At 44.4% G+C, this 22,641-nt stretch overlaps 1 protein-coding gene across 5 annotated transcripts in view; it reads right to left on the reverse strand.

Moving 5' to 3' along the window:
- Acoxl (acyl-CoA oxidase like) overlaps nt 1-22,641 on the reverse strand; it is a 326,857-nt gene that overhangs the window by 172,646 nt on the left and 131,570 nt on the right. For 4 of the 5 annotated variants that reach the window (XM_071601823.1, XM_027952093.3, XM_027952095.3 and 1 more), the window contains one exon: nt 4,576-4,692. The exons of the other annotated variant lie outside the window; for it this stretch is intronic. In XM_071601823.1, coding sequence (XP_071457924.1) covers nt 4,576-4,692 — 117 coding nt within the window. The remainder of the gene's footprint in view (nt 1-4,575; nt 4,693-22,641) is intronic. 5 annotated transcript variants of the gene reach the window in all.

The following is a 22,641-nucleotide window of genomic DNA, read 5'->3' on the forward strand; positions in this document are numbered from 1 at the left end:
AAAGAAAAAAGTGCCCGAACACATTAAACCAGAGCCCTGGGCGGCTACGCTGTATGCAAAAACGGACCTCAGGACAAGGAATGTTTTGGGGGCTGAAGAAAGAAATCACATCAGGACAAACAGTCAATATTCCAAGAAGGAATGACAATCCTACATGTGCATGCACCTAGAACTTCTTTTTTAAAACAACCTCCAAAATAATTGGAGGTAAAACTGAAAGGAGAAACAGGCAAGTTTACCCTGGTTGGCAATGTCAGCTGCCTTCTCGCTCACCGAGAACAAGTGGGCAGAAAATCGGAAAGGATGTCCAATCTGTAGAGCCCAGTTCACCAGCTGGACCTGGCAGATGCGACGAGATGCTTCTCTTGACCACAGAACACACATTGTTCTCAAGTGTACGTGGAACACTTTACACACACACACACACACACACACACCACAAATATACACAGCGCCATAAATTTCAAAGAACAGAGCTCATACCAAGGATGTTCTTGGACTATGAAAGCACTTCTAAATAATCCATGGGTCAAAGGGGAGGTTTCAAGGAAAATTTTTAACTATTTTTAACTAAATGAAAACACAACGTATCAAAACAGGCTGCAGCTGCAATGCTTAGAGGGAAGTTTTAGTCTTAAATGATTATATTAGGCAAGAAGAAAGGTCTCAACACAGTAATGTAAACTTTCACAGGGCGGGGGGTGGGGCAGGGAGGGAGGGAGCAAAGTTACAGCAAGCAGAAGGGAACTCATAAAGACTGGAGTAGGTATCAATTAAATTTAAACCAGACAAACGACAATCACTTCAATACTGAAAAACCAACAAGATCAATAAACCTCTATCCAAACTGATGAGGGAGGGGACACAAAGTATCAGGACTGAAAGAGGGAAAGTCACTACTGACCCCACAGATGGTAAAAAGATGACCGGGAAAATGCCACCCAGCACTCTGGCCATACATTCAACAGTTAGGTGAAATAAATAAACCACTCAAGAAGTGAAGGCAAAAAGCACTGTAATAGGCAAAACAGTTCTGCAAAAGAGCAAAGTCGGAAGACCACAGAACCCAATGTCAAGGCAAGTCAGGTTGGTTTTTTTTGTTTCATTTTGTTTTTACAAATTCTGCTGTCAAGATTCATGATCGAAATGTTCATCCAACTAAAAGGGGGATTGCTCCATCTACTAAATGGCATCTAAAAACCTCCTGCAGTGAGCACTCACTACTGATGGAGAAATACTGCCTGCAGCCCCAGGATCAAGCCCAGCCAGGGGAGGCTCGTCTGCCCTCACCATGTCTCTTCAGTGCAGTGTGGGGGGCTAGCCAGGCCACTAAGGCAGGGAGAAACTCAAAGGCATCAGTAGTGGCAGGAAGAAGGAAACTCTTTATTCCTACGTATGTATTGTGTATGTAGAAAATCCTAGAGTCCACAAAGAAACTGCTGAATCTAATAAGTGAATTTAGTTAGAATATAGGATATAAGGTTAATATATAAAATTGTTTGTATTTTAATACACTGTCCACAAACAATTGGAAATTAAATTTTAAAAAGCAACAATTTGAATAAATTTATTAGAAAATTTGTACTGGAAACTCAAATGCTGGATATATGAAAAACTTACATGTTCATCAACAACCCAATTTAGAAATGGGTAAAAGACCAGAAATGTGTACTACCTCTCTGAAAAACTAGTAATTTCTTAGAATGTTGGACATATACTTATCCAGTTGCCCAGAAAGTCCTCTCTAGGTATTTACCCTTAGAAAAATGAAAAACTTGTGCAAGAGTATTCACTGTGTCTTATTCATCCTCGATGAAAATCCTGGAAGCCACTCCCAGGCCTATCAGGGGGAGAATAGATAAGCCAGTTGGGGTTTGTTCATTTAATGTTCCTATTCAGTAATAAAAATTAACCAACCATCAAGAACATTGAGGGACACCAAAACGATACGTTGAAGGAAATGCATATGGTATATGATTCCACTTAACTGTCGTGCAAGAGGAGGCAAACCAAGCTAGGGGGAGAGCAATCTGAAAGCTGTTTGTCTTGCCTCGGCAAAAGCAAGGCACTAAGCAACGCAGTGAGACCCTGTCTCTAAATAAAATACAAAATAGGGCCGGGATGTGGCTCAGTGGCCAATTGCCCCTGAGTTCAATCCCCAGTACCCCCCCACCACCAAAAAAAAAAATAAAGAAAGAAAGGAAGGAAGGAAGGAAGGAAGGAAGGAAGGAAGGAAGGAAGGAAGGAAGGAAGGAAGCTGGCTGTCTCTGCTGGTGGTGAGGTGGGAGCTGGCTGTGAGGGGCCTGAGGAGCTTTCCCAGGGAAATGTTGATGCTTTTCTATTTATATCTATTTTTATTAATGCATATTAATTTTGCACATTAATGGGATTCACTGTGATATTTGCGTGCATGCAGCCTGCAGTGTCAGTATCCTTCTGACCCTTCTTCCATCCTCCTCCCACCTTCCCCAGAACCCTTCCCAGTCCCTCATATTCACGATCCTACTTTGACATCAGCTTTTTTTTAGGTTCCCATATGAGAGAGAACATGTGATATTTGTCTTTCTGTGTCTGGCTTATTTAGCTTAATATGATATCCTCCAGTTCTATCCCTTTGCCTGCAAGTGACAGGATGATCATCATCTCCTCCTCCCCCACCTCCTCGTCCTCCTTCCCCTCCCCCTCCCCTCTCCCTCTCCTCTCCCCCTTCTCCTTCTCCTTCTCCCCTCTTCCCCCCCTTCCACTTCCTCCTCTTCCTTTTTTTTGGTACTGGGAATTGCACACAGGGATGCTCAACCACTGAGCCACATTCCTAGTCCTTTTTATATTTTTTTTAGAGTCAGGGCCTCACTATGTTGCTTAGGGCCTTTCTACATTGCTAAGGCTGGCTTTGAACTCTCGATCCTCCTGCCTCAGTCCCCCAAGATGCTGGAATTATAGGCATGCACCACCATGCCTGGCTAATTTCATTCTTTATGGCTCGGTAATATTCCACTGTGTGTATCATAATTTCTTTTTATTAATGCATTTTTTTAAAGAGAGAGAGAGAGAGAGAGAGAGAGAGAGAGAGAGAGAGAGAGAATTTTAATATTTATTTTTTAGTTTTGCAGTGGACATAACATTTTTATTTTTTGTATGTGGTGCTGAGGATCGAACCCGGGCCGCACACATGCCAGGCGAGCGCTACCGCTTGAGCCACATCCCCAGCCCAAATGCATTTTTATTATATAGAATAATGGGTTCCATTGTGGCATATTTGCAACAAAGGTTGTTATTTGTGACACTGAAATGTTTGCTACATGAATATGTATTTTTATCAAAACTTACTGAACTATACACTAAAAACCATGCATTTTACTATATGCAAATTTCAAAAACTCTCCAAATATTTTAAATAACAGATGTTGGATGCAAGTAATTTAAATTTTTTCCAGGTAGCGTGGCTCCACCTTCCTGTTGCTGCCTGAAGCTGGGTCTGTAGGATTCGCTGTTGGGACACCCTGAAGGGCTGGCATCTGCTCCAGCCTTGTGCAGCAGGAACAGAGGGCAGCCCCCCCATCCTCACCCCTCCAGTAAGCAGCACGTGGATGTGGCAGGTCCCTCCCTTCACCACCTTATAGACCCCAGGACCTGTCACTCCTCAGTGTGTAAATTTCAAACACATGCCAACTCTAAGTGATCCACAGTACGACTAGCGCGGCATTGCAAATGTAGAGAAGAGGAACACAGGAGGAAGGACCCAAGTTTGGAAACCTGTTCCCAGTCCACCTACTCCTGGGCCCTGTGATCCTAGGCAGAGCCCGAATTTCCTAGCCTTCAGTGCGGGAGTGACAATACTCACACAGACACCCCGCAGCGTCCCAGCTCTGAGGAGGAGCTGCTGAGAAGCTCCTGGGGGGAGCCTGGGGTGAAATGTGAATTCCCCTGCACTCTGAAGGCACCATCGCTGCCCTTGTCCTAGGTACCCCGCCTCTCCGCCCCCACCCCAACACACACACCTTGACCTACTTTAGAAAACTTGACTGTTGATTTAGAACTTTTATCAGAACATAGAGCTATTTTAACTGTTCAAGTCTGTTATGTTTAGAAACTGGCAAGAAGCATTGGTTTGGGTTTTCTCAAATTCACTTGGATTCCATTTGTCTGATAGATAACTGACAGTTGTTTTTCCCTTTTATTTTTTATTTTATTTATCTATTTAATTGTTATTTTTGTTACTGGGGATTGAATCCAGGGGTGCTTAACCACTGAGCCATATCTACAGCCCATTTTATTTTTTATTTTGAAACAAGGTCTCACCAAATTGCTTAGGGCCTCACTAAGTGTATGAGGCTGACTTTGAACTTGTGATCCTCCTGCCTCATCCTCCTGAGCTGCTGGTATTACAGGCAGCGCCACTATGCCCCGCTGTTCCCCCCACCTCCCCCACCTTTACCCTGGGCATCAGATTTGCACCACAGGCTCCTTCCGGCTCGTGGTTAGGAAATGACCCCAGTGTCTGCCTCTCGTTTTAGTGCTTATTAATACCAGGGCCTCCCATTTGCCTGGACAGAATCGACCCCAGGGCCATCTCACCTGCTGGTCAAGGTCAAGGCCAGCACTGTGGCCAGGTGAGGCATCAGCCGGAGCGTCTGTGTTTGGTGCTCGATGATCCTCACCTCTTCCCTGGCTTTGGGCCCAAACTGCCTCCGGCTAGAGAAAATCAATTGACAAATTTTTATCAAAATGGGGTGGGCAAATTCATGTCCAGAGCTAAATCTGCTCCCCCACCTTTGTTTTCAAGCAGTGCGTAATACAGAAACCTGGGTCTCCTTCAAAGGGGTTCAAATAATAAGACACCCAAGACTCTGAAGGAAGCCTGGTGGAACTCTTGGACTCTTCGAAAATTAATCTTCCCACCATGGAATATTTTAAAGGAATGTATCTAATACACAGTAATTTTTATCCTTAGCATTTACATGACATTTTGCAGTTCCACGTGCCCTGTGATCATTAATTATCCAGCTTTCCCATGTTTGTGGTATCATTAATGGGCTAGGAGCCATACCCCAGAACATATTTCAAAAGGGCATCCTCAACAGAGGGTGACGTTAACCCCATGCTCCCATCAGTTTCACGGTGGGTCATTATTCCCAGTGCCTCAGCACCTCCCCTGCAGGCCTATGTACAAAGGCCCCTCCACATCCGCTGCGAGTCCGTTGTGCCTTGAGGACAGAGGCTGCATTGCACTCTGAGGCAGCTGTGTCCAGGGGACCAAAGCTCTCCTCAGAGCAACATACAAGATGGCGTGGGATGGTCCCCACAGGCAATGGCCAGGGACAAGCCTTGCAGAAGCATGAAGCTGCAGACTTCGGGCAAAGAGCCAAGGCCTGCTGCACAGTCTCCCTTTGCCCATGCAGGCCAGTGCTCTATGGTCCTGAGTCTGGCAGCATTCCGACTTCAAGCAGTTCAGAGTTTAATGTTGAGTGTGTGTGTGTGTGTGTGTGTGTTTGTGTGTTTACCAGGGATTGAACCCAGGGGTACTCAAACACTGAACCACATCCCAGCCCTTTTTTATATTTTATTTAAAGACAGGGTCTCATTGAGTTGTTTAGGGCCTGGCTAAACTGCTAAGGCGACTTTGAACTTGCAATCCTCCTGCCTCAGTCTCCTGAGCTGCTGGAATTACAGGCATGCACCACCACGTCTTGCTGATGTTGATTTCTTAAAGAATGACATTTGACACAATACATGCACATATACACACACGAGCACACACACATACACAGTGCCCACTGTCAAATGCCCAGAGCATACCTGTACTTCAGACACCCTTAGACTGGGGATATCTATCAATCACTCAAAAAGAAAAGGGAAAGACCAATTTTTTTTTCTAAAAATTTTCTATTTCATAAAGGCTTTCTTAAACATAATTTTATATTTTGATATCATCTTTATTTGTAATCAAAACAAAGGCACCCTAATGTCTCTCACAGGGAAGGCATCTAGAAGTAACAATAGGCCACGTCCCGGGGAGGGAGGTGGTGAGGACAAATGGCAAGCATGCGCTGGGCAGCCGCTGGCAAACACTGTGAGCACAGGATTGTTTTCCACAATCTAACCACCCACAGATGACTGTCCCAGGAATACCACCCCACCCTGCCCGGTCCATGTCCTTCCCTCTGTCCCTGCATACGCCCAACCACGGCAGGGCGTGGCTCCAAATGAGAGGCTGGACAGGCCATAAGGAAAGCTCTCAGCTGGTTCTGGATCACGGTGAGACCAGAAAAGAGACAAAAATCACAGATCCAATAATGGTGCCATCATAATACTAGGTTATTGCTGTGGACTGAATTTGGGTCCCCACAAAATTCATATGTTGAAGCCCTAACCCCCAAGTGACTATTTGGAGATAGGATTTTTAGGAGGTAATTAAGGTTAAATGAAGTCATGGGGTGTGGTGCTAATCCAATAGGATCGGTGGCCTTATATGAAGAGGAGGAGGAGTGCTTTCTCTTTCTCACTTATGCACTGAGGGAAGGTCATGTGAGGACAGAGCAAGAAGGCACCATCTAGAAGCCAGAAAGAGAAACATAACCAAGACACCAGATCTGATCTCAGGCTTCCAACCTCCACAACCAGAGATACATGTCTATTGTTTTGTTACGGAAGCTGGAACGGTCTGATACAGTCATTTTACAAATTACATTTTTCTTCACTGTCTGAACTTTTACTTTTAAATGCTATGATTATACAGTGGCTTTATCAATGATGTGTCTAAAGTTTTATCAGGGGACATCTATGTATCTGCTCTGTGTCCAGCAGAATACTAGGGGCTGGCATCTATCATGTCCAGCAGTGTACTAGGGGTTAGCATCTATTAGGGTCTAGGTAGTCAAGTACCAGCCACTGAGCTCACAGCCCAGGATACAGAGAAGACTCAGGCAAGGTGGCATGTGCCTCAAGAGCCTTGAACATGGCCTAATCTCCCACCTCTGTCAATCACCAGTATTTTCTGTGTGCAGCCAAAAGATCATTTCAGGGCACTCTAATCACATGGAGACAGCAAAAGAAGTGATTAATCATCACACCTTTTAGGTTTGGATTTGCTTAAAAATCATTTCAAACATACAATTTTAAATAGCATCCACCAAATTTTCAGTTTCTGCCTGTGAAACCTGCTTTGGCATGGCACACAGTAGGCACTCAATAGCAGACAAAAGGAGGAATGAATGAACCTTGAGAATGAAGAAATGCAGATGAAGCACGGCACAGTGTCCCACTCAAGACCTCAGGGAAGGTCTTCAGATGCCAGGCCTCACCTGCCTGCTGTGCCACCCAATGGTGAGCCCTGCTGACCCTCATGATCCTTACCCACCAATCAGAAAGTGCCCCGTGCCAATACCCTGCTCTGTTGAACCGCCCCCAGCTCTATAAATGTGCAAAGCTGTTCCTCAATAAACGGGTACTTCTCTAACAACGAGTCTTGTCCGGTCGTTGCAGGACCTGGACCTGCCCTGGACCTCGCAGGTGGACCTTGTCAGGTTCCCATTTCTCTTCAACCCCTGCACTTCCACTGGGGTGACAGAGCAGAAAGAGACTTCCCCCACAGAGGGCCCACGAGGCAGGCCTTGCGTGGCTCGTATCGTGCTGACAGGGAGGAGCCGCGCTATGCCTCTGCTGAGTTCCCAGGTAGCTTCACAGAAGTCAGGAGATTTCCACGGAATCTGAGTTTCCAACCTTTCTTGAAACACAGGATGGGTTTCTTTTTTTCATGTAAAGTAATTTGCTTTGGCATCCTGACCTGTGAGTTATGTTGTGACAATGATGTAGCCAGCCATAGGCTTTCCTCAGGCCACAAGTTCACTGGGGGTTCCTGAGGGAGCAAAATGGCTCTGACCAGTCAGGTGGCATCAAACCCAGGAACCCACCCAGCCTTCCTTGAGACACTGCTCTTCCCACAAGACCCTCCATGTGCTCTCTCCACCCCAGGCCTCTGTCTGAATAGGGCTCTCTGCCCCAGAGAGCCCCACTTCTAACTGCCACATGTCTAAAGGGACTCATTTGGGGTTCCCTCCCCACACTGAGACTCCTGATTCTCCTCCCTTCCTTGACATGCTCCTTCAAAAATCAAACCCAACCAACCCAATCAAAGCAGAAAGCAGCTTCTCCTCAGAACGCCCTGAGCTTCCATCTGTGACCCCTTCCCCGAGGTCCAGCACCTTGTCCTTTCAGACTGGTACCATGCGGCCCTGAATGAAGCCTGGGTCACTATGCTTCCATGCCTGGGGCCTCGCTGACCCTGGGAAGGGTCACAGCTAGCTAATCCGAAGGTAGCAAATGATGCTCTATGGGCACGTCTCTCAAACGCAAGCTCAGGAACCCAGAGCCCACACCCAACCACCTCCTCTATAAGGTTCCCACACGAAGCCACTGTGGCCCTGCCCTCATCACCCAGGGCCAGGTGCCAGGCAACTGCAGGCAGCCTAGGCCTCAGAACCCACTAACATGATCCAAAGTGGGGGGTCCTCCCCTGCTCGGCCCACCTGGCCCACTGCTCCCTGCAGGAACCACCGTAAAGGCCTATGCCTGTCTTCCCTGAGTCCTTCAGCTCCCCAGGAGGCCCTGCGAGGCATGGCGCGCCCCCTCCTCTTGAAGTGTGAGCAGAGAGCTGTCTTCCCCACAGCGCTCCTTTTCTGAGCTGGTGACCTCACCGTGTCTCGACAATAGCAAACCCACATTTTAAAACATACAGCTCACCTATGGCAGGCCTGCTCACCTTCCGGCACTGGGGTAAGCACTCAGGAAAGATGGGAAGCGAGAGGGCAGGGTGACTATCCTGCCTTCTCACAGTCCACGCCCACCCCTCCTCCCACCACCCATCCTCCCCCTGGAATGTTACTAGATGTTTTGAAAAAATGAATAAATAAAATCTGACGTGCTGGGTAAATACCAGCGTGCGTATAGGGCAGGGATGGACGAAGGCAGAAAAGGAGCCTCCCCTAATGCCAGCAGCCCACCCCACTGCTGGCTTTCTTGCCAGGGACCAGAAGGAAAGAAGTGATGGGCAGAAGAAAGCAGCACCTAACTCACTCACTCACTCACTCACTCCTCCCTCCCTCCCTCTGGCCCAAGATGCTGCCAGTCCCCAAAGCACTGAGTAGTTTCTATGCCTCTCTGTCTGGCTTCTCCAGGGGGAAATGGGACATTAAAGGCTGATGACCCTTTTCTCACCTGGAGATGCAGCCAGAGGTTCAGCCCTGTGACTGCCACTGTCAGTCCCCAAGCTGGCAGCCTGGCTGCAGCAGAGGCGGCAGAGGGAGAGGACTTCAAGACTCAGAGGGCCTGGCCTGTGAAGGAACCTGCCCTGCCACTCTGCGGCCACCTCTCGTGGATGCTCTCAGGACCCGTTGGCTGAGCTGGGTGCCATGCCAGCCAGGACCATCCTCTGGTTGCCAGCACCTGGCATGCTGCCCTGGGCACAGCTGTACTCCTGCAGCTGGCCAGCAATTACTGCCTGCCAGAGGTTTTTATTGTTCCAGTTTATGATCTAGACGGACACAATATTCTTCCTGGTCTTTTCCTCCACTGGGTTACTATTTTTTCTTTTAAAATACATGTAAAGGCTATATTTTTCTCTGTAAACATATTTTTACTTCAGTACCCAACACACTCCCCGCACCCACTCCTGAAAGAGCCCAGAGTCACTTAGCTCATTTTTTTCATGGTCCTTTAAAAACAAAAAACAGGACATTGTACACGCAATGATATAAATCCAGAGCTTAGAGAGTGCTGTGCACGGTGCCATTTAAAATTACAGATTTAAAGAGCTATTTCTGGGTTCCAGCAACTCCTAAGGAATAGAGGAAGCATTTATTTTGGGTTGTTTTATTTCATTCCCACTCAATTTTGAACGCGGCTGCTTAAAGCAACATTCGTGGAAAGTGACACGGCTGTTAATCACCAAGACAGCTACTGCAGGCACAGCCTCTGGGGGACCGCAATGCCCGCCTTCCCAGCTTTCCCTCTGGTCTCTTTTCCCAAAGGAAGCCAGTGACCTACTAAAAAGATAATTGCTTCCCATGTTTCCCGCTCTGCGGCATCATTGCATCAGGCTGCTGCGAACGGCATCCCATCACGTGGAAGGAGAGGCATGTGGCCTCTGCCCTTGGCCCTGAGACGTCTTGAGGTGCTCAGGCTGGTCTCAGGTAATCCTGGGATCCCCCTTCACTGTCAAGGTGCTGAGCCCTTCCGACAAAAGCTGAGCTCCTTCCTGGGCCCAGGCCACATTCTTTACGGCCACCTTCTTTACGGCCACCTTCCCTTCCTAATGACCCAGATGCAGACTAGGTTCAGGGGAACCTTGAAGGCCCAGGCTGACTCCTGAACCCTTTCTCCACTGGCCCCCACAGAGAGGCTTCAACCTCTCAATGAGGCCACAACCCATCTCTTTCTGTTTCTCCTCCTCCTCTCAGGCACTCCTGGACATAGAAACTCAGAGGGCAAATGTTTTGCAAAGCAGGACACTTTAATGCCACTGACTGGACCCAGCAGATTGGATCCAAATGGCCAGTCAGGGTGTAAAAATTCCTGGCTTCTTATTATTAAAAATGTGTAGAAGCCAGACACCCCAACTCTCAGCCCCATCACTTGTCACCCCAATCCATCCTACCTTGGGGTCAACCTTGGGATTGTGAAAGGGATAGTGCGCACAAAAGTCATGCTTTTGTGTTTGTGCATTTACGGCTCAGTGTTTCAGGATGTGCCCATTGGGCTCTGAGCCATCCTGCACGAAGACATCAGGCTCGGCAGGCCATCCCCACCAGTCTGTAGCTGTCGCTCTTTCAGGGGGCAACTCTGGGTCTGTCTGTAGAGGAGGTGAAAGCCATGCATGTGTGCGAGTGTGGGGGGATATAGATAAACCCTGCTCTCATGGTGGTCTTGATGTGACTAAACATGCAAACTGATTCCAAAGAAGAGAGTTCTCAAAATGCCAGCAAATAACATTCACTCCTTCTGAGTACTTTTTCTCCCAACCCTAACAGTCTATCAATAATAAAGCCAGCAAAGACTAGAAGAGATGATTATGATGAGATCAATGACAGTGACAATTTTTTTTTAACATGTGACTAATTCAGATACAGAAAGAAATGAGGGTCCATTGCTGTGACGTCGGTGTCCAACAGCCTACATAGAGAGCGGGGTGGTCCCCACAAGGCTGCAAACACAGACATGGAGACCACGCTGTCCTGGCCCGAGGGCACCTCTTTGCCCACCATTCACTCTTTTCTTTCCTTTCCCAAAGATCACATCAGATCAAAAGCCCAGGAACAAAAGATCCTCCCCAACAAGAAACCCATGGGTCTGAAGTTGTGGCCAGTGTCTGGCAGCAACTGACCCTCCATTATCCAAGACTGACTTCCGCACCCACCAGCACTGGGAGAGCAGGGCAGGCTGGAGCCGGCTGCAGACCACAGCTGGTCAAGGTCAGGCCACTTCCTCCCACCAGCTGAGAGATGACCCCAATGGAGACGCTAGAGGCCCTTCAGGCAGGAGACGACACCCAGCAGAATAAACCTGCACACTGGGGCCACGTTTCTTCTGAGCGGGTTGTTTCTGACTGACTTTATAATCCTGGCTGCGAGGACCAGCAGGGTCACCCTGCTTCTGAGATTGGCCAGTTCCAGGTTCTTCTTTGAGGATTCAGCTCTACAATCAAGAGTGGGTCTGATCCATCATGTTTTGGTTCAAACCTCTTGAAAACAAACACCCCAGGAACCTGGCTGTCTGGCTGCTGAGTTTGTTCTTGTCCTGTTCTGGTGCCTTGTGCTGCCCATGGGAGCACATCCAGAGACCAAGTGGCTGTGTCCCCACAGGCAGCCCAGGAGGGGAGGCAGAAGACAGAGTGGTGAGAAGCCCAGGCTTGGGATCAGACATGTCTGGTTTGCATCCAGGCTCTGGCACCTGCCAGTGTACTGTCTTGGGCAAGTTACATGAACTCTCTGAGCCTCAGGATCCTTAACCCTAAACTGGGGCTGATCATCAGTGTGTGCTAAGTGAGGTGGCACCACGCTGACAGGTAGCAGGTGTCCGAGGCACAGCAGATGTTATCACCACAGTCAGCACCATGGCCCCTGAGGCTCTAAGATCACCCGCTATTCCACTCATTCTTGATCAAGAAAAACCTCTGTAAATTTTTCCCAAAGCAGTCTTTTTCCTCCCTTTAACTCAAACAAACCACTAACTTACTCTGCCTCGCTAAAACTGCTGTAAAGAGATTTGAGGTGAAGAGAAAAGTCCTTCAATTTAAATCCCACAACTTAAAGATAATAAAATGGCTCAGAGAAGAAGCTGTCTGTGTGTTAGAAGCGCCCCATGTGCATGCACCGAGTGCATACCCACACACCCCTCTGTGTACCCCCCCATACCCCTGTGTACTAGAAATCTCTCTGACAACACCTGCCCCATTAGGTCCCCAAAACACCAGCTGATCTTCTCCCCAAATTCCTGGTGCAGACAGGATGGGCAAAACACAGCCAAAGAAGGTGCTGTGGTCAGAGTCTCCCACAGAAGCAGCAGGTTCTTTCTAGAGCCATCAGCTGAACCCAGAGAGGGGCCTGAATGCCATTCAATTGGTTCCCACACAAGAGAAATTACTTTACTTTTCAGAATTACAGACTTAGCAATTTCTGTGAGTGACATAATGGCTAATGTTAATCAACAGAACTGTGATTCTTTGAAGTTTTCCTTGAAAAAAAAAATGTGTCCTAATGAATACAAAATTACAACAGCGGGAGACGCGGAGCCATAAATTATAGCTGAGGCTGCCTGGGGTGGGCTAATGATTTCACTGTTGAGTTATTTTCACATCTTAAAAAAAAAATTACATATGGACAGAAATGCCATCCATCAGGGATCTTGCAGGAGCACCTCAGCCATGAGAGTGAGGAAGCCAGAGGGTCAACCCTGGGGGCGCCGGGCTGGTGTCCTCTTTCTCTGACGTCCCATGGCAGGGGCAATGCCTGGTGCATCCTGGGTGCCCAGTCGGTGGCTAGAGCCTGTTACCATCCTAAAGAGAGCAATCCTGACCTGAGTGCGGGCAGTGGGAGGTAGGCAACAAAGGCTGCACCTCAACATCTCCAGGTCTCCCTTCACCGATACTGAGCACCAGGAGATGACGGCCACATAATGAAGCACTCTAGAGTGTGTGCTTGTCCCTATGCTTCTGCCTGGCTTGAGGCTGTTCTTGACAGCCAGGATGTCCTGAGATGCTAGAAGGCTAGGTGGTGCTCCCACTCCCCTTCTCATCTCCAGATTTCAAGGTAACGAGTGCCAGGGGCTCCAGAAGCAACAGCAAGGTCTTCAGATCCACGAACATGAGATATTTCTCTATTTATTGAGGTCTTTTTTGACTTTTTTGGTAGTTGCCAGCATGTAAACCCCACATGTGTTTGGTTCAATTTGCACCTAAGTATTTCAATTTTATGAGCAATTTTTAAGTCAAATACCATATAATAAGGTCTAGGTCATATCTCATGGTGATCCCAAAAGATTCCATCGCCTAGTGATATCATAGCTTAGCTTTTATAAGTACACGCTGTGATATTTTCATAGTGGCAAAATTGCTTAATGATACATTTCTCAGACTGAGCCCCTATTAAGCAGTGTGTGTCTGTATATGGTATTATATTTTAACCCCAGTATCCATGTGTTTTCTGTAGTGTACAGAAATAAAATTGATCTTTGTATGTGTATTTTGTATCTTCTGACCTTGCTGAACTCACTTCTTAGTTCTAGGACTTTTTAATAGAAATTTTGAAATTTTCTTTTTTCTTTAATTTTTTAAAATTTGTTTTAATTAGTTACACAGGACAGTACAATGACCTTGACATATCATACATTTGAACCAGATGGGATATAATTTCTCATTTTTCTGAGTGTACAGGTTGCAGAATCACATTGGTCATTTTTTTTCAATTTTTTATTTGTTTTAATTAGTTACACATGACAGTACTTTGTATGTAAATAATCATATCATTCTAAGTACTGTGTTATTACTTGTTTCCAAAACTATATGCTTTTAATTTCCTTTTCTTGTCTTAGAGCACCGGCTACAACTTTCACCAATATGTTGAATAGTATTGGCAAGAGTGTATATACTTGCCATATTCCATATATTAGAGGACAACATTCAGTATTTCACCACAAAGTATAATATTGGCTGTATATATTTTTTTGTAGATTCTCTTCATCAAGATGAAAGTATTCCTCTCTTCTATTTAAATGAGTTTTTTTTACCATGAAAATATGTTGAAGTTTCCAAACGACTTTTAAGTATCAATTGATAGAATTCTTTTTTAGATTGTTGATATGGTAGGGTATCTTGATTAATTCTTTAATATTAAACTTTGAAGCCCTGGAATAAGTCCCACTTGATCATAATGTATAATTCTTTTGTTATATTGCTAAATTCTATTTTCTGATTTTAAAAAATATTTTTGTGTCTGCATTCATAAGAGACATAGTTCTGTAATTTCTGTTTATTATATTATCTTTATTTGGTTCAGGAATCATGATATGACCAGCTTTATAAAATGAACTGGACTATGTTCCTACTTCTTCTCTTTTCTCAATGTTGCTATTTTTTTTAAATGTTTGGTAGAAGCCAGGTGTAGTGGTGCACACCTGTAATCCCATCAGCTTGGGAGGCTGAGGCAGGAGGATCACAATTTCAAAACCAGCTTTAGCAACTTAGCGAGGCCCTAAGCAACTTAGTGAGGCCCTAAGCAACTTAGTGATACCCTGTTTCAAAATAAATAATTTTAAAAGCGGTTGGGGATATAACTCAGTGATTAGGCACCCCCAGGATCAATCTCCAGTACCAAATAAATAAATAAGAGCATGGTAGAATTTTACAGTGAAATCATCTATGCTGGAGATTTATTTATTTAGGAGTTTTATTATGACTTCTATTTCTTTTGTAGTTATAGGGTTATTCTAGTTGTTTTACACACTGAGTTATGGTGTTTTATGGTTTTGAAGAATTAGTACACTTCTTCTAAGATTTCAGATTTATGCTTACAGAGTTGTTCTGAGCATTCCCTTATTATTCTTTTGATGTTCTGAGTGCCTTTAATAATCACCCCTGGATCATTCCTGATAATAACTTTTGTTTTTTGGGTTTTTTTTGGTACTGGGGATTGAACTCAAGGGTACTATACCACTGAGCCACACCCCCTGCCCTATTTTGTATTTTACTTAGAGACACGGTCTCACTGAATTGCTTAGCACATCACTTTTGCTGAGGCTGGCTATGAACTCGCAATCCTCCTGCCTCAGCCTCCTGAGCTGCTGGGATTACAGATATGCCACAGCACCCGGCTCCTAATAATAATTATTTTTTAATTTTTTGTTTTAATTTCCTGATAATAAGTTGTCTCCTCTCTCCCTCTACATGCCCCCCATTCTGACAGTATTGCTATTATCTAATTTATTGCTTCAAAGAACCAGCTCTTTGCTTTATTAATATTATTCTCTATTGCTCTATTTTCAATCTCAATGATTTCTGCTCTCATCCTTATTATTTCAGTCCTTATTATTTCATTTATTACTTCCTTTCAGTTTATTTTCTTCTTTTTCTAGGTCCTTGAGTTGGGAGCTTAGATATTGATGTGAGACTTTTCCTCTTTACTAATGTTTGCATGCATTCATTGTTATAAACTTCCCTCTTGGGGAAAGGAAAGGGATATAGCTCAGTGGTAGAGTGCCTGCCTGGTATGCATGAGGCCCTGGGTTCAATCGCCAGTAACTGAAAAACCAAAATAAAATCACACACACACACACACACACACACACACACACACACGGAGCACAAGATATGTTGTATTTTGGTGATTCCAGGAGGGTACTTGAAGTGAATGTGTTCTCTGCTTTTGTTGCATGAACTGTTCTATAGATGCTGATTAGATCTTATTGGTTGATCATGTTGTTGAGTTTTTCTATGTGATTGCTGACTTTCTATGTAGTTATCTATCAATTATCGAATGAGGATATTGAAATTGTCTATTAAAATGTGGGTTGGTGGGCTGAAGACACAGCTCAGTGGTACAGCACTTGCCTGACAGACATGAGACCCTGGGTTCCATCCTGAGAGCCATACAGATACACAAAAGTGGGTTGGTCTAGTTTTCCTTCAGTGCTACTAGTTTTTGTTCATATAATGCAGAATGTTGTTTTACAGACATATTGAGGATTGCTACATTTCCTCGATGGATTGAGTCTTTTATCATTATTCAATATCCTTCCTTGTCTATGGTAATTTCTTTCCCTGAAGTCTACTTTACATGAAATAAATAGAGCCACTCCTGTTTTTACTTTGGCTAATCTTTGAATAAAATATCATTTTCTATTCTTTTACATTCAACCTGCCTCTGTTGTTATATTTGAAGTGAATGTTTTAAAGGCAGCATAGAGATTGGTTGTGTTTCTTAATTCACTCTGCCAACCTTTTTTTTTAACCTAAATTATTTAGACTATTTACATTTAATGTAATTACTAATATGTTAAGGATAAAATCTTCCCTTCTTAATTTGTATTCTGTTTTTCATTTCTTGGATTCATTTTTATTGCCTTCCTTTAGCTTACAAGAACATCTTTTTAAATTCCATTTGATGCATTATTGTGTCCAGGAGTGTACCTCTGGATAGCATTTTTTTAGTGGTTATGCTAGGTATAACATTACATATACATAAATTAGCACTACAAAATTGGGTCATTTCACCAGTTAAAGTGAAATTCCATCACCTTCTTCTGGTTATGCTTGTCTTAAATACTTCCTCTATTTACAGTTAGAACCACAACAGACAGTGTCATAATTTTTTCTCCAACTGTCAAATATACTTTAGAGAACTCAAGAAGGAAAATCTATTGTGTGTGTGTGTGTGTCTTTTTGCTTACCTTGTTGTTTCTTCCTTCCTGATGAGCCAAGCTTACTTCTTCTGCTTTTTCCTTTCTGTTTAAGGAACTTCCTTTGGCTATTCATTTGAGATAAGTGTGCTAGTGACAAGCTCAGTTTTCCTTCATCTGAAAATGTCTTGATTTCCTTCTCATTCTAAAATGTCATTTTTACTGAATGTAGAATTCTGGTGTCACGGTTTTTTAGTGTTTGCAAAATGTCAGGCCACTTCCTCTGGCCTCCATGGGTTTCTGATGAGGCATCTGCTGTGGTTCCAATCCTTTCCCTCTGCTGCAACATTTTCCTTTGCCTGTAGTTTCCTAAAGTTTCACTGTGATATATGTTATGTGGATATCTTTTTTTTTTTAGTTGTAGATGGACACGATACTTTTATTTATTTATTTATTTTTATGTGGTGCTGAGGATTGACCCCAGTACCTCACACGTGGTAGGCAAGTGATCTACTACTGAGCTACAGCCCGCAGCCTTCTGAGTTCATCTTTTATGGGGTTTGCTCAGCTTTTTGAATCTGTGGGTTATGCCCCTTGCACATTTGGGGAGTTCTTGGCCATTGTCTCTGAGCATTTTCTCAGCACTGCTCTTTCTCATTTCCTTCTGGGACTCTGAAGACACAGCGCTAGGTCTTTTGTTAATTCGTAGGTTGCTCAAGCTCCATCCTTCCTCCTAGCCCAGGTCCTGTGTGTTGTGCAGATCTGGGGATGCTCACTGCTCTGTCATTCAGTTCACAGTTCTTCCCTGGGTCCTCTCCATTGTGCTGCTGAGCACATACACTGATGGGGTTTTGTCGTTGTCACTGTTTTGGTTTGGTTTAGTTTGTTGTTGTTGTTTGTTTGGGGGTTTTTTGGTCACTGGGGATTGAACCCAGGAGAGGCTGGCCCTGACCTTGTGATCCTCCTGCCTCAGCCCCCCGAGTTGCTGGGATTATAGGCAGGTGCCACTGCACCTGGCTTACTGATAATTTTTATTTAGTTTTTTTTTTCATTCTAAAATGCCTGTCTGGTTCACCTTTATATAAATTTTTTTAAATACCTTTCTTAGTTGTTGATAGACCTTTACTTTATTTATTTATATGCAGTGCTGAGAATCGAACCCAGTGCTTCACACATGCCAGGCAAGTGCACTACCGCTGAGCCCCAGCCCCAGCCCCAGACGCATCCTTTATATTAATTTACTTTCTATTTTTTTGCGAAAATTTTCTATGCTTTTATGTTTCAGGTGAATATTTTTCAAATTACTCTCTCTGCTCTCTTGGTGTTGGTATCTCTCGGTTGTCATTTTTATTCCATTTGAGGGCTTCCTGGTTCATGGTATGATCAGTGATTTTCCACTGAAACTCATACATTTTAACACTATCCTGGGCCACTCTGGATCTTATTTAAGCCTCTGGCTTCCTCTGGCACTGCTGAGGCAGGGAAAGGAGTCACCACTGACAGACAGAAGCAGAAATCCAGGCTCCCCAATCTGATCCTGTTAGCACCCAGGTGATGGGGGTGGGCTCCTCCACACAGCAGGAGAGGGGTGGGCATTCTGGCTCCTCGGACAGTCCCCTTTGCACGTCAGTGAACATGCGTCATTTCTGCTGGGTTCCAGAAAGTTCTAACTCCCCTCCGCCTGCTCCCTCCCACCACAGCAGGAGGTGGAGGAGCTGCAAGGCAGGTTCCCTACTGGTATCTCTCAAGACCACAGGGGTAAGGACTGTTACCTTCTGACGGATAAAATCCCAGATCCTGACTTGGCCTTCCGACACCAGAAGGTGTCAGAACTCTGCACCTGCAGAGGGTGACAGTCTAGCCTCCCCTCTTGGCTTTTGTGGGCATGGGTGTGTATGGGGTCTCAGCTCTCTGTGGTGTTAGACTAAAGGAGGGCAGTATTTATCTGAAATTTTCCTGTCTTGTGGTCTCTTTCCTGGTATTTGGGGAGGAAAAAACAGGTTTTGTTGGGGCACGTACACGCCTTTGTATTTCCACTGGTGTTTCGGTTCCACCAGAACCTAGTCCTAGCTTGAGATTCATAAGACAGGAAGAAACCAGAAAACCCCCACAGGACCATTCCTCAGACCTGGGGGTCCCAGCTGCTCTGCCTTCCTGTCTTGACCTTTCTGAATCTTCTCAGGTTTGTTCATATGTAACAATCCAGACTTTGTAGTTGTCCTTAGGGGAAGAATCATATATTTACTTGATCTTCCTACAAGCGCAAGTACCATTTCAAGTTTCTAAACATAAAATACATAGATTTGAACTTTAGAAAGTCTACCTTTGTTCAACTGGTGTAAGTGTGGAAACCAACACCATTAGATTTATTTGGCTTTCATATGAATAAAGGGAGGCAGAAGAGAAAAAATCATGTATAGATACTAATTTGGAATACATATGCCCCATGCTCTCCTTCTTAAAAGATGTGCCACATCTTAAAGATGTATATTGACCTAATCATAATGTACTAGGAACAACAAAATATTACATGGAAAATGTGTGCAAAATTATAGTGACCCCAGTGTCAGAAAAAGTGAAACAGTTTGTTATAATCAAGGGATAATGACTCTTTAACATATACTAGCATGCTTGATCAGGAATACATTATGCAAGTTCCGTGTTCTGCTTTTCTGTTTACCTAAGATTTCATTCTATGCATATCACTAAATAGACTTGAAATTATAATTTTAATGATTACTTCCTGAAATTTCTAGAAAAAATACTACTGAATCATAAAATGTAAGTTTTTTTAAAAAAATCTCTTGACATATATCATCAACTCACTTTCCAGAAAGGTTTTATCAATCTATTCTTTCTCCCAGTATATAACCGTACCTATCTTAATGCATCCCTGGCAAAGTTGAGTGTTGTTCTTTCAAATATCTTTGTTAATGCAACTATTACCTCATTTAACTTGCCTTTTTTCATTATTAATAATTTAATTTGTTTACATATTTATTAACCATACATATCTTCTTTAAATTGTCTTTCATATCATTTCATAGTCTACGTACTATGGGAGACTAGAGTTTTTCTTATTTACTATAGAAGCTCTTTATACATTAGAGGAATTAAACCAATATCAGCCATATTTGTTTGGATATTTCTCCACTATGTCATATTTTTAGTTTTGATTTTTGGAGTCTGTATATTTCTTATTTTTATGTAATGAATATAATCTAACTTTTTCACTTTGGGATTTTTTCCCCATTAGTCATGTTTTTCAAACTATAAGAAAGGATAGGTCACTTTTTAAAATTTCACCTGTTGTTATTTGGTGGCTGATTCTAACTTTCAGAGATGAACAGGGGTGAGAGATGTAGGTCTACCCCAGTGGAATACAGGAATAAATCTACCAACCTAGTTACCTCTGGAAAGTTCCACTGGGCTGACCCCAGAAGGCTCTCTGAAGGTGAACAGACTCTTGTTTTATTTGCTTAAAATAGCCATTCCCCGGTCCTGACAATTCCCTAGACCCTCTTCCTTCCAATGGTTTGGCAGATGAGTCCTTGTTTTAACCTTCCTCCCACTGTATTCTCTAATCTGCCAGGAAACGAATACAAGTCCTGAGCCTCCAAGAACATGGCCTTTTCCAGGCATCTCTGTCCATCTCTGATTCTACAATTGAAATAATAAGTAACAGCAAACATCGCCGTTCTGTTGGCAACAGAATATGATTTCAGGGAATATTTCTCGAAGGGCAAAAAGTTTCTTGGAGTGGATCTCCATTGTAGTAACCACCCAACTCAGCAAAAAACAAACACTTCACCCTCCATTTAAAGATTTCTAGCCACCCAGTTACCCCCACTTATGTTCAGGATCTGGTGTTGGATGAACACATCTGTTGTCAAGGTCTACGACACAGCAACGAAAAGTCCCCTCAGCTGGAGTCCAGCGGACCCCTGGATGCTGCCCACTGCCACAGGTGCACTTGCCTGATACCTAATACACAACATATTCCCAGAACCCCACTTCAGGACCTTCCTCCTTAGCAACCCACATCTGGCTACCACCTTCTCTGACTGACCTGTTCCTGGCCCCAGTTGTCTCCTGGGCCATCCCAAAGGGCAATGCTGTCATCTGGATTGTGACAAGCCCATTTTATTATTTTTTTATACTGATGTATCCTTGCATATAATTGAAAATTAAAAAGAAAATAAACTGACTATTGTTTACTTTACAAGAAGCATTTCCAAAAGTAACAATGTATTATGCCTGTGACAAAAATAATTCATTTGCTCTGCAAGGATATAGTCAGCAAATAAACTTTTACAAGGTCATCTGAGTTTTTGTGTAAGATCTTAGGATACTGGAAATTATCCAAATCACAGGATGCCAAAGAATGAAACTCAAGATGACAGCCCAGCAAATGCCTTCCAGAAAGGTTCATGGGGCTAGTGAGGCTGGGCCACAGAGCCCGCCAGGAGTCAGGAGGCCAGGTCCTCGCACACCTCTCTCATGGACTAGAAGTGAGATAGCAGCGCGCTTTGGACTTCACTCAAAAAGGAAACCCAACTTTCATCTCTGGCTGGACTCCACTACTTTTGCTGGCGTGCGTGCAATAGTACTGATACCAACACACTTTTCATTTAATTGCTTAAAATTATTTTAAAACAACACTTAAGGCCTCTGAAAACTGTCCTAGGGTATACTGCGAGTGAAAAAACATTCAGTAAAAATAGTGAGAGCCTGTAGTACCGGAGTCATGATCCACTCATCTCCACCTTCCCCTCACCAACAGCTCAGGTTGATAGAAGCCCTATTCCAGGCAGCTGTGACCAAATTGGCTCCCTCCACCCCAGCTCCTAGCCTAGGGCTGTGGCTTTACCTTAGAGGAAGCAGATACTTATTCCACCTACCCCCCAACTCCCAGGTCCATGCATGTCACAAAAGCTCTATTCCAGGAGGTACATCCGAGAGGGCTGGGGCTCTCTCCTCCACCCAACCCCCGACTCAGAGTGCAGAAACTCCACTGCAGACCCAGCAGGTCACAAATACTAGATCTGAACATCCTGCCCCAGCTTACCTCTGGGTTGGAGGCCTCACACAGGAAGGATAGACTGAGAAAACCTGTAGCTATCATTCCTGCTCAAAATCTTGCTTGTAAAGCAGAGATATCACTCGAGGGAAGCAAAACACTGCCCCACCCATAGTTCTAATGTCCTGGTACCGAGTCAGAACCAGAAGAGAGGAAGGCCATAAGAACAGGAGGCTTTGTGGTTTGCTTAAGGAGACCCAGTCTTTGGAACAAAGCATGGGAAAGACTAAGCCTATGAGTGCTGTTACAATGAAAATCTTGGTCAGGCACAATTAAGAGCTTCTGGAAACTTATTATTCTCTTAGTAGCAGACTGAAAGAGGATAGTGTAACAAAATGGTAGATCAATCAGAAAGAAGTTTAATGGAAAGAACCAGAAAAGAGATAGCTAAGAGCTTTCTGGGGTCTGAGCAGCTGCAAAAGTTGGCCACACTCTACCCCTTCCAAAGGACCTTACTGTAAGAGGAGCAGACTGTGGCGCTTGCTGAAAACAATCACCTCATGAATCATAGGGCCTAGCAACTGGTGTGCTAGCAAGAGAGGCAGGCCATACAGAAGCTCATGGGAAGATGATGGGAAGAACCATCCAACAAAGCCCAGAGAAAACAAGTTATCCCAGGCACTCAGGGAGACTGTCCCTGGCATAAGGCTGCATCCTCTCAGGAGCGGCATCATAGC

The sequence above is a fragment of the Marmota flaviventris genome, chromosome 14 (assembly GCF_047511675.1).
Source record: "Marmota flaviventris isolate mMarFla1 chromosome 14, mMarFla1.hap1, whole genome shotgun sequence".
NCBI classification, from domain to species: domain Eukaryota; kingdom Metazoa; phylum Chordata; class Mammalia; order Rodentia; family Sciuridae; genus Marmota; species Marmota flaviventris.